The sequence below is a fragment of the Calidris pugnax genome, unplaced genomic scaffold, assembly GCF_001431845.1.
Source record: "Calidris pugnax isolate Ruff unplaced genomic scaffold, ASM143184v1 scaffold32, whole genome shotgun sequence".
NCBI lineage: Eukaryota > Metazoa > Chordata > Aves > Charadriiformes > Scolopacidae > Calidris > Calidris pugnax.
The window spans coordinates 1,445,049-1,457,003 of NW_015090783.1; the positions used below are offsets into that span (position 1 = coordinate 1,445,049).

General features: G+C 45.4%; 1 protein-coding gene across 1 annotated transcript in view; it reads right to left on the minus strand.

Moving 5' to 3' along the window:
* SETD1B (SET domain containing 1B) overlaps nucleotides 1-11,955 on the minus strand; it is a 53,603-nt gene that overhangs the window by 40,931 nt on the left and 717 nt on the right. Inside the window, exons 2-5 of the mRNA XM_014960982.1 lie at nucleotides 11,517-11,615; nucleotides 10,738-11,008; nucleotides 7,490-7,602; nucleotides 3,485-4,660 (exon numbers count right to left, since the gene is read on the minus strand). Coding sequence (XP_014816468.1) covers nucleotides 3,485-4,660; nucleotides 7,490-7,602; nucleotides 10,738-11,008; nucleotides 11,517-11,615 — 1,659 coding nt within the window. The remainder of the gene's footprint in view (nucleotides 1-3,484; nucleotides 4,661-7,489; nucleotides 7,603-10,737; nucleotides 11,009-11,516; nucleotides 11,616-11,955) is intronic.

Below are 11,955 nucleotides of genomic sequence, written 5' to 3' on the forward strand. Positions count from 1 at the left end.
CTTTTAAGGCACCCCTCCCACCACAGTAAATAGGTGCTTAGCCAAACTACCAGGAAGACAGCAGTCTGTTGCTTCCTCAACTAAAAATTACTTTTGTACTTACAAATCTGGAAAAATACCATTGTCAATCATACGCTCTTTCTATTACACACTGGCCATGCACACAAACTAATAGGTTCATAAGCTGAAACATGAAAGGCATCATCAATAGATAACAAAGTGACTTGTTATAACCCTGTCATCCTCTCCAGCACACACACAGGCAGGGCCCCTTCCTGTAACAAGCCAAGCAAAAACAAGACCTGGCTCAAATGGGATGTCAAAATGTCAAACTGTACTTACTTAACCTTTATACTTCTGAAACAGCAAAGATCCTGTGAAAAAGAAATTATTACAATTCTTTCCTTGTTATCTCTCAGGAACATCGGAAGGAAAGTCTGTACATTGCTACCCTCAAAAATTTTCCTACAGTAACAATGCAGTTCGGCTGTTTTCTTTCCTTGCCATCTTCTAGTTTCTTGAAAAAGCCCTCTCTGCCTTGTCTTCCTGGCTGGCAGGTTGTGCTGTCTGTAAAGGATCCCTTTTCTCCTCTTACCTCGTACTGCCCACATCCCGCTCTGTTCCACCTCTCAGCACTCGTCCCTCAGCTAAGCTTAGCAGGACTTTCTCTGCAGACCACAATCACTGCTCTGAGATTAGTCGGAGTTAGGTGTTGCAGACAGATGCACGGCCCTTCCTCTCCCACACCCAAACTCCCTGCCAAGCTCTGGCTTAGGAGTATCATACCGGATCTTGAAATCAAACTCCAGGGTCTTGCATGATAAATCAGAGCAATTGCTGGGGCTTGGCTGTACCTCCTCTACTTATGGCAAGTCTGAAGTGGTTAACTTGCCTGACGATTTGACAGCGCTTCACCTATAGAACAAATGTTACCGTATTAGCAATCATTGAAAATAAATCATGCTTGTTTTCATGGGAAACAGGAGTAGGTCCTTGAAAAGCACCTACTGTCTCAGGAAAAAATTCCCTTCAACTTGACTGGCATCCTTATGAATCCTGAGATTTTCCCAGCTACAGCACCCACCCAAAGAGAGCGGGCCTGTGGCTGCTCCAACCCTTGCAGAGCCAAATACGAAGTAAATAACAAGTTCAAACTCTCTGCCCTTTATTGCTTCCTTATGATATTTAATGAGCCCTCCCTACACTAATATATCATTTCTGCTCCGCTCCCCACGCCACACAGTCACTAAAATATTCGGGTCTGCCTTCCCTCTGTTTTGCTGGAGGATTCTCTGAAGGACTGAAAGTTGAATAGTGGTATCACAATAGGCTGAAGCCGGAGGTTCAGCTTTCCAGCCCTCAGACAGACTCAATGCCCCTCTCAAACTCAGCTGGAAAGCTGCAGCTCAAATTTCAGCCTATGTTAAGTCACTGCTCAGCTCCACTCCTTCAGCAAAAGAGAGGGAAGCCAGGAGAGCCTTTTTCTAAAGCAAAAAACTGGGGGGGGAGAAGGGTGGAGGAAGGAAGCAAAAACACATGGAGATCATTTTTTGTGCATCAGAAGGAGCAATGAAAGGCACAGGCAACTTTTCAAACATGCCAGAATAGCTTAGTGTGATTTGTAACCAAGAGGAGGGTTGAATAAACAGCTCCAACAACAAACATCAAACTTTTTTTTATTGGGGGGGGGGAGACAATTAAGGCAGCCATGACCTGTGTGGAGACCCTGCTACCACCTTTCTGACTTCTGCAGAGGATGGAGGCATTTATATCATTTTGTACCTCAGAACCATTGACGTGAACTTCTGACACCAGCATCTCATTAAGGGGAGACAAAGACTTAACATGGGCTTCAACGTCAGCATGCCACTGCCCCATATCACAACCTACAAATATAACATCCCAGCCAGTCCCCCAACGCTGATCTCAGCTACAGAAAGTGCCTGACCCCACATACCACGCTGGCATTCATCCATCTTTCTAAACATGCTCAGAATTGGCTGCAACCCACTTGCACAAGACTAAGAACAGCAGATACAATCCCAGAATGGCAAGGAGATGAGGGATGCCTTCCTCGTTTTTTAGAAAAACTAAGAGTATCCCCTTCTAAGCCTGCCAGACTGAGCTCAAGGAATCGAAACTCCATTCCTAATTAATACATCATCAGGTCCCACCGGCCAGGGACTTGCCTCCCAAGAGGGGAGCCTGGGCCAGCCTAGATGATGAATGAGATCTCAAGCAGCTGAATTGTTTCAAAGGCTAAACTGGCAGCACCAAGGACAAGCAGGTTTGGAAAGGCATGTAGAAAAAACAAAATATCCAGTACGGTTACATTTTTTTTTCCTATTTAGCACTGAGACCTGCACTGTGTTATTGCTGCAGTCCTCCTCCAGTTACGCACTCTGCAAAGCCTATATCTAACAGCAGCAGCTCCTCCTCTCCTGAAATGCAGCCACTTCTCGGGTGAGAACCTCACAACTGGAGATGACCGGAGGGAAATTCATTCTGCCAGCTTAACCCCAGCAAACTTTCGTGAGTAAATTAAATTGATCTACCACACTCGGGACATTTACACAAGCCCAGCGTTCTTAGATGGCTGAGGTCCCCTTACTGCAGAGTTCTTGCACACCAGGGACAGCAGTTTCATTTGCTTGCATGGCTATTATAAACACTGAGGAAAAAGGGTCTGGCATTTGCAAAGATCTGTATTTTGACCGTTCCTTGACACAGCAGAATAGGACCGACACGTCCGCTGCAGCGATACTCACATTTGTTGCAACAGACCTCCCAAACAGACATGCAACGTAATTTCTCTGTCTGCTGGCACCATTCCACACCGTTAAGCTCTGACTGTCCCTTCAGCCACAAATGCCCCAGCAGAGGCAGCAAGCTCCGCTCTATTATTGGAAGACTCAGTGGAGCACATCCCCCACAAGCCAACTACCTCCCCCTTTCAACTAAGCAAAGCGAGTATTAAAACCCAGCAACTGTCTCCCCTTCAAACCAGATGGCATAAATAGCTGGAGAGCTATCAAACAAAGTATACATTCAATACTTCGGCGTAACATGAAAGCCCCGTTAAGCAAGTGTGTGCACACATACACACCCACGCTCAGGGACCAAAGCAATGGCAGAAAGTGCTCCATTAACTCTTCTAGTGGCTTAAGTGTCTGTCGACACTCTGGACATTCACACAGGACGAGCACTGGCCAAACTTCCGTGGCTCATGCAATCCTCGAGCTCTCCCGTAGCTATAAATTGCAGCAGGCTGCTATTAGAAACAAGGAAAGCTGGAGACTGGCAAGTTGATTAAGACCATCACTTTGTGTCACATCCAGCTCATTTCCAGCTGCCCTGAGTTAAAAAAAAAAACGCCACCAGAAATCCTACGCTCTAATGGCACTACAAGAAAAGAGCAACTGCCTGCCCTGTCCAGCTCTGGGGATAGACATGGAGCTTCGTAACTCAGTTTCATCTCACTTACCTCGTCCATTTTTTCTGACGTTGGAGTCTGGTCACCAGGCACCATTTCTTTAGCTTCCGAGGTCTCAATTTTGGAGGTCCTGCTCAGCTGATCGATGGGAGTCATGCTGGCCTCCGACGTCCCCCGGGAATTCTGACCCAGAGAAGCCGTCCCAGGGATGGGCTCATCATCATCAGAGTCAGGTAACGGCGTTGGGCTAATGTCCTCCAAACCTGTGCTGGAAGGGCGCGAGGAAGGTGTCTGACCTCTGTAACCAGGCTGAGAGTTAGAACCGTACATTGGGATGGGAGAGAGCTGGGAAGAAGAAGAGGAAATAGGGCTACCTTCCATTCGGATCTCGTTATCCGAGTCATGCTCATTAAGAAAGGGTAACTTTGTTCTCTGCTCTTTTAAGAGCATCTCAATCCTTGAGTCTAAACTGTTATGCTGCATTTCTGACTCCATGGTGGGGGTGCCAGGGGTCTCGCTTCTCTCTGGAGTCTGAGAGAAGGATGCTGTGCTCGGTTCAGGAGCAGAGTTCGATTCGGGCAAGGGCGGAGGCTCCTCCTGTTTCTCCTTCACTGGGACAAAATCGATGTTAGTGGCAGCGCTGCTTTCCACAACCATCTCAGTGGGAGGTGGCGCAGGTCTTCGGTACTCCGTTTCCCTGGAAGTTTGGGGAAACTGCTGCTCATCAGATTGGGGGAACACAGCTGGTGCTTGGTAGGGAGAGAAGGCAGATTTGTAGCTCGAAGAACTAGAGTGGCTCAGGGGAGGAGTGTGAGAGAACTGAACTGGCTCCTGCTGATGGGATTTGTACGTACTGAACTGATGCTCCGTCCCTCGGAAAACACCCGCTGAGTTATGAACATAGTGATGGCCCGGGCGACGGTTGTAGGCATCTGTAAATTTTGTTTCGTGCCTCCTAGGTTTGTACCCGCTGTCCTGCCCAAAATGGTACACGGGCGTCGTCTGACGACTAGAATAGGTGGAATCCTGGGAAAAGGGTGTCCCTAACCGTGGGGTGTGAGGTGTTCCTTGGGACTGGGGGGTAAATTGGCTGTATGAGTTTGGGGTGTCTTGCCGACAGCTGGAATAGGCTGTGTCATGGGAAAACGGCGTGCTACTGTTTGGGGTGACAGAAGATCCCGCAGAAGAAAGGTTACTGTCTTTCAGGCGCTTCAGGGAATCCGTCAACTGTAAAAACAGAAGAGAGAAAAGCACCTAAACACACACTTTTTAAAAGATATTTGCCTAATCCATTTGGTTTTCAGAGTTGAGCATCCAGGAGTTTGCACTGATTTCCATGGGAAAAAACAAACAAACCAACCAGGTTACAGCATTCCTGAAAACACAAACTATTATCCATTATTAACAGTTCCCTTTGATTTAAAAGAAAAAGGCAAGGAAAAGGGAACTTGTCTATAAGAGGAGGAAGAAGAAAGCTGATACAACAGCACTCCTTACAAACTACACCCAAGAGCATCAGGTGAACGCAAGACTTGCACAATACTTTTAGCTAAAAGAGTTTCAATTTCTCTCAGTTATGTAAAGCTTGACCAAATTGCAAATAGGAGAGACAACTAAGAAAATTCTGAGAAATGAAATTATCAATTTATCTTTTTTTGTGAACAAATCAAAACATATAAATCAGCAAACTGCCAGCCTACAACCAAACCTATGCAGCAGGGCTCTTTGTTGGTCCAACTGAGGCGAGCCACCACCCTCTCTACCAAAAGTTCATCTGTAAGAAGGGAGAAGGCCACAGGTGTAAAAGACCAGAAGTTCTCAACTGCTAAAAACACATTTTAAACCCCTTCCCAAAGACAAATGCTCAGCACTACTGATTATGGCATTTGAAATTGAAACCCTACAAGCCTACAGAGCAGCCAAGTAATTGCTCTGCAAATCACTTCACAGGCACATTCAGGGGGGTTCTAGGAGCAGCCCTGCTCCAACTCAGGCTCTGCTGAGTCATAACAGTGCCATGCTCATCTTCAGCGCCAGAATCAATTTTCCATAATGCAAAGCAAGAGCTCAGTGAGAATCCTCCTGGCAGCAAGAGGCAGGACTGAGCTTGAACTCCCCAAAAGCACACTGGGGTAGTGAAGTGGTGAGACTACAGGCTGGCTGCTCCTCTGCCAAGCACAGGGAAGTAGAGTGACCCTTAAAATTAACCTCCTTGTAACATGCCAGCACCACCCAACTCAAGCTGAGCTCTCACCTGCCTGCTATGCTCACACACATCTCACCCACTCAATGGTGTGGACTTGCTCTTGGTGTGACCCCTAGAGACCATGACCACATGGACATCAGGAAAGTTTCTTCCTCAACTTTTCTAAAACCTGCAGAAGGGGTCAGGAGCCAGCCAAGTGCCTCCTGCTAAGCTCCACATCTCTGCACCTTTGCTGTAGATGTGATTGTTTTTCAGTGGGGTTTAGATAGGGCCTGGAAGTAGGGATTGTGGCTCACAGAACTGTAAGGTCTTCACTGTTCTGCAGAAGGGGGAAAGCAAGTGTCAGGAGTGTTTTACTAAACTACAACAGCAAACAAGCTTGTTGGCAGATTCTAGCGGCAAGAACATTATGCAAACAGTTAAAGTTACTCACAAAGCAACAACTTTGGTGGTAACTGGGAAAAAAATCTATTCAGGATAAAAATATAATACATGAACACAATATCTTGAGAAACAACTTTAAAGATAATTACAGCAGGGACTGCTTTGGGGGATACCATCAATTAAGTGTTTTACTGTTAAACCTGAAAAAGAACTATGAGCAAATCTGTCCATTTTTATTCAAGATGTGGTGTAACCAGCAGAAATGAAAAGCCAGGCCCTGCTCACAGCAGATTCCCAGGAAAATCATTACTTGCCTCCCTTCTGCCTTGAAAAACACCTTGCTGAGAGGCAAGGAAGAATCAGCCTCTTTATGATTTTGTTAAGAGGATACTGGGGTTTTGCCTTGTTGCTGCTGGGGTAGTTGGCGGGAAGAGAACTGTATTTTTTCAGATCAATAGGATTTTCCATGTACAGCTCTTACCTGTCCTGAAAACATCTCACCACAGAATTAATGAAATTATGGCATTTTAAGAAGTCATAAGAGTGCAAAGAAGTAGAGAGAAGAAAAACACAAAACCTCTGCCAAATTAGTTTCATATCTGATGCCCTAAAGTGGGTTCCTAAGCCCCAATCAGGAGCCAAAGTACATTTAGATATGGCCTGGAAGTAGGGGGCTGACGACTTCATACAAACAGGGTTCACTTCCCCCTTATTCCCTCATCCCAGTGGGGTTCGCAGGGGAGTACAAAGCCATTTAGAGAATCATAACCTAAATATCGAGGGAATATTGACCCCTGTAAGTCCTCTGGAATTCTGTCCACTGCGGTAACTGTACAAAGCCATTTAGAGAATCATACCCTAAATATCGAGGGAATATCGACCCCTGTAAGTCCTCTGGAATTCTGTCCACTGCTTTTATCAACAACTGATTGCAGTGACTAATTAGAATTCTGGAAAATTGATGCCACTATTCAAGATTTGACACCTTCCCCCTTTTAGCCTTTAAGCAAGTCTGAAGAACATACGCGCTAAGGATTACACACTGCAGACGCCAGGCCAAATGTACCATTGTAAATCATTCCCCCTGACTTCAAGGGAATAATCTCATCTAAGGGACAGATCTGATCCAGTCCTCTTAACTGCAGGAATTTCTAATGTTAATAGGGCACATACTGTCGGTTCTGCAGGTATTTTTCATTCCTAAAGACAAAAAGCACTTACCACACTATGCAGACACCAGCATACAGATTAGCCACATGCACTGCATTCATGGAGAGTTACATTTGCTATGGCAATTATGAGCAACTTATATTTAAATGTGAATTAGTAACATCCATTGAAACTATGGCAAGACAGAAAAAGAAGCTAAATTAAAAGCGTTAAAATGCTAACATTAATGATAAATTTGTTTGGAATTTTCTAGAAAGTTATTCTTTTTAAAAAAAAAAAGAAGCCTGGAGACATACCTGGAGAGTTTCATTCACAGTTGGCGATACATCCTGTTCAGTGCCTACGGGAAGGGTCTGAGGAGTGTAAAGACCATTAACGAGCAGCTCATAGAATCGCATGCGGGTTTCACCTGCACAGACCACAATGGCAGAGTTGATTAAACAGAAATAACACAGCTAATATAAAAATACATATTCTTGACACCCCCATGACTCTGCTACCACTCCCAGCTCGCTGCATCTGTGAGACAGAGGAGCAGGTACCGCATCTGAGACTCGCAGGGATCATTTCTAAATAATCTGCTGGGCAAGTGAGGTCAGACACTCCCTTCTCCAGCCAAGACAAGGAGTTTTCCTAAACCCTTTTTCCTCTTCTCAGTCTGCTTGGCAGCTCTGCTCTTTACCAGGCTTTCTGGAGAGCAGCAGTTTCCCTCCTCTCCAAAGTGCCAAGCAAATAGCTTGCAGTTTTGAGAAGTGAAACTCTCACCCAAGGGACAAGCCTCTGCCAACACCAAGAGCCACTTCAGAAAGTTCTCCCAACACACACCTTGCTCGTAGAAACTGGCTGTTATTAATGCAAACACGATGCACGGGAACACAGAGGAAAAAAAATGTTAACGGTGCTTTTACAAAAAGACACTGATAAATCCTTTCCCCCCCCAGTTTAAGGTGTGCTCAGTGGCATCCTTCAAAGAATAAAAGCCAAAGAAGCAAACCGTCCCACACATTGCTACTGAGCTTTAGCCTTATCATTCCTAAATTCTACAAAGACACGGTTTCTTAATATTGGATTTTTTCATTACTACAAAAACCCAATCCTACTTATTTCGCAGTCTGTAAGAAATCTGTCATCAGCTTCAAAGGCAACAGAATCAGACCCTGAAACTGTCTGAATTTTGCCCTGAAAGATAAAGAATACACAGAAAAGTGGACAGACCCAGTATCTGAGCCCAGAAAATTAATTCAGGCAAGATCTCCCCCAAAACAGGACTACTTTTATGAAGAAGTCCCACAGGATCAAACCCCAAACTCCCTGTGAATCATTCCATGCATTTTGAAAGCAAAGCACCCCTTTATCTTGAAAAAATGCTACAGGTGAGGTTATTTGGTTATTAAATCTAATTTCACAGTCTTGAGCTACATCCTCAACTATGTAAACTGTTTTAGTTCAACTAAAGTCATGACAGAATAGATCTCTTCAAGACAAAAGCTTGAAGAGATGCTTCAAATATTAACACACTCTGTCCCCCTCCTAAGACTACAATGTCATGGATGTGGAAGTGTAAGGGTTACTTTAAAACTTGTTTTCAAATAAATACAAAGTAATTGTTAGAAAGTTTCATAGCTCTTCCTAGATCTCCAGTATAATGCAGTCAAAGTTACAATTTCATTTACAGAGGCTTATGAATGTGAAACGACTCCTACTTATTTCTCTAAGGACAGCTAATTATTAAGTGTGTCCAATCTGTAGATGCATAAACTGAGGCTGAGAAGAAGTTGCTTTAAACTACCCTGTCTTAGATGAGGAGACTGCATTTATTAGTTCCAGACTCTCAGGCCTGTGCTCTGGCCAGACAGATAAAATGACACTTTTTGCTCCTTTTCATTGCTACACTATGAAAATCAAGTTAACCAACCTTTCATTCTCTTGAAAAGCTGAATACTAGAAAGACATGTTGAAAACTACACATTTATTTTTAAGAATGTCCTAACCTGCTAAGGCTATTTTAGGAATAACATTTTTACTTGATTCTGACAGGTTATAGCACACTGGCAGTCTGAGTCTTTTAGAATGAAATTGTGGAAAAGCAATATATTAGAAGCATACAGCTGGCAAACAAAACAAAAATGCAATTTGAAACTTAGACTTCAGTGTTTTCTCCCAGGAAATAGAAGCATAAAACCTGCTCATTTCCCTGATATGCAGCTAACTTTCTTGAACAGCTGCCTGTTCAAGACTTGCAGAGTAGTTTATAAATGGAAAACAAGGAGGAATGTAGTACAATCAGCTTGTTTAAAATGCCCCTCATTAAAATGCCCACCACTTACAAGCCTGCTTTAACTTACATTATTAAATCTACAAATGGTTAGTTTGTTCTTGAATGCAATTTTTACTTTCACATTTCAAAGTAAGCAAGGGAAGGAGCCAGTCTGTAGAAATTAACGATACTGGAATTTCATAGTACACATATGTAAGGTCAAGCTTAGCTCACAATAGAAAATATTATGCTACTACTGTCATTTTTCTTCTAAGGGTGATTAGCAATGTTGATAAACGTTCTACTATACCCTCTTACCACACGTGGCATACCAACTGCTACACAGGTTGCGGACTAAATTGTTGAAACCTTTTAATACAGAACCAAAATACCAGTGTTTTTAAGAAAATGGTGTTAACAATGTCCTCGACACCAAGAAAGAGTGCATTAAGTCAGTTTTAGACAAGAAATGCCATGTTTGGAATGAAGTAGTACACGCAGCAACTGATCTACACCTCCTCAGCTTTAGACATTTTTCTAAAATTTGGTCACATTTTAGCAAAGTCCTTCACTAACACTCTTGGAGGAAAGAGAGGAGACAGAGGGGTGAAATGCAATGCTTTCATAGTGCCACAAACTTTATTGGGCTCCCCAGGGCTGTGCTCTGGGGACGAGAGCCGGTTACCTCCAGGACTGGGAGCTCCTGTCGCTTTAAGAGACAGTCTCACACTTACACACTCGCACACACACCGATAAGTGCTGCGTGTGCACTCTTTTGCTGCCAGCCTCGAGTTTGCTGTTAAGTATCAATGAAATGCCAGGCACGCAGAGGACAGCACCCAGCCCTGCTGCCGCCACCAGAACCGGGAGGTTTGGGTTCCAGTAACCCCAAGGTTGGCCCCAAAATCCCAAGTTTACAAAATCCACGGGGTCCGGCAGCCCTGGGAGGTGGCCGAGCAGGGCCAGCCTGGGACACGGAGATGGGGGACACGGGAGGCCTCGGAGGGCAGAGAGCAGGGGACGGGGTAGGGTAGAGGCAGGGGACGGGCAGGATGGCAGCATTTTGCAAATTACAGGGCTGTCTCCTAGCAACAGACAACACATTTGGCTCCACGTGACTTGCAAAGGCCCCAGAAACCAGACCCGCTTGCAGGGGGACAGGAGCACTCCCTTCATATTTTTAATCGCCGGGCCCTCGCAGTCTGCAACAGCCTCTCGTTTTAGGAGAGGGTCGGGCAGGGGCACCGCACACCACGGACGCCTGAGGCCGAAATGTGCCCTCCTCACCTTTCGTATCCAGCTCCACGTGGATGATGTTGCCCATGACAGAGGTGTTGTGAAGGTGCTGGACGGCTTCCCGGGCACCCTTGACAGTGGCAAAGATCACTTTGGCGATGCCCAGGTGCTTCTTGTTCTTGGGGTTGTAGAGAATCTCCACCTCTTCCACTTCACCGTATTTCTTGCACATGTCGGTCAAAAAGTTTTCACGGATGTTGTCGTTCAGCTTGGCAAAGGTGACCTGCTTGGGAGGCACTGGCCCCACGTAAAATTCATCAATCTGGAAACGGGCACAAGGCGGGGGGGGACGATAAAAATAATCGTCATCGTTAACGAGCGTGGGGGAGGGCATATAAGGATGGCACGGGAGGGAAAGGGTTAAAGTATCCTGCAAACTTTGGGGAAAGAAAACTGCCTCCAAGGCTCTGGGGTGAACCTCGGAGCTGAGCAGAGCCTCTGCCGCTGCAGCCATTCATTGAAACCGGCTCCTTTCTGGGCTACAAATATGTATTTTGAGCAGTACTGTCAGCAGAGAGCCCCCCCCCGCCGCCCCCCCGCCCAAGCAGCCCCCAAGACACAGCTCCAAACCCTTCAAGTGATCTCGTCAGACAGATGCATTGATTCGTCTTATCTTTATAGAAGAGGATTATTGTTAAACAGTTTGCCAAATAATAATGTTAATAGGAATATGACTGTCATTTAAACGGCCCATTAAACTATTTGGAACTGAAGCTTCACTCCCGGATAAACAAGAAGACAGAGCTAAACCCAAAAGTCGGGGGCAGTACCTTGAATTTGGGGACAGACAGCTCCAACTCCTTAGTTTTGGTCCATATTCGCCCTATTCTGGGATCCCTGACACAATCCACAGGAGCGATTCCCGAGTTCTGGGAGGAGGAGAAAAAGCACAAAACCAGCAATAACAGGGCTCGAAATTTAAGACACAAATAAAAGAAAAAATGAACCCCAAGGAAGCACGGGCTGTCTCAAGGGAAGGGGAAAGCACACACACACATACACACACGTGTCAAATTGCAATACTGCTGGGAAATGCACACAGATTGGAAACAGAAATAAAGCCGCAGGTTTGGGCTCCTGACAGTTGAATACATAGTGTCAGGTGGCAGTAACTTTGGTGGCTGTGTGTCCCCCCCAGACCCCCCTCCCACACACATGTGCTACGGCAGGGATTACCACGACCCGGAGAGACCCCCAGCCCCCAAAACG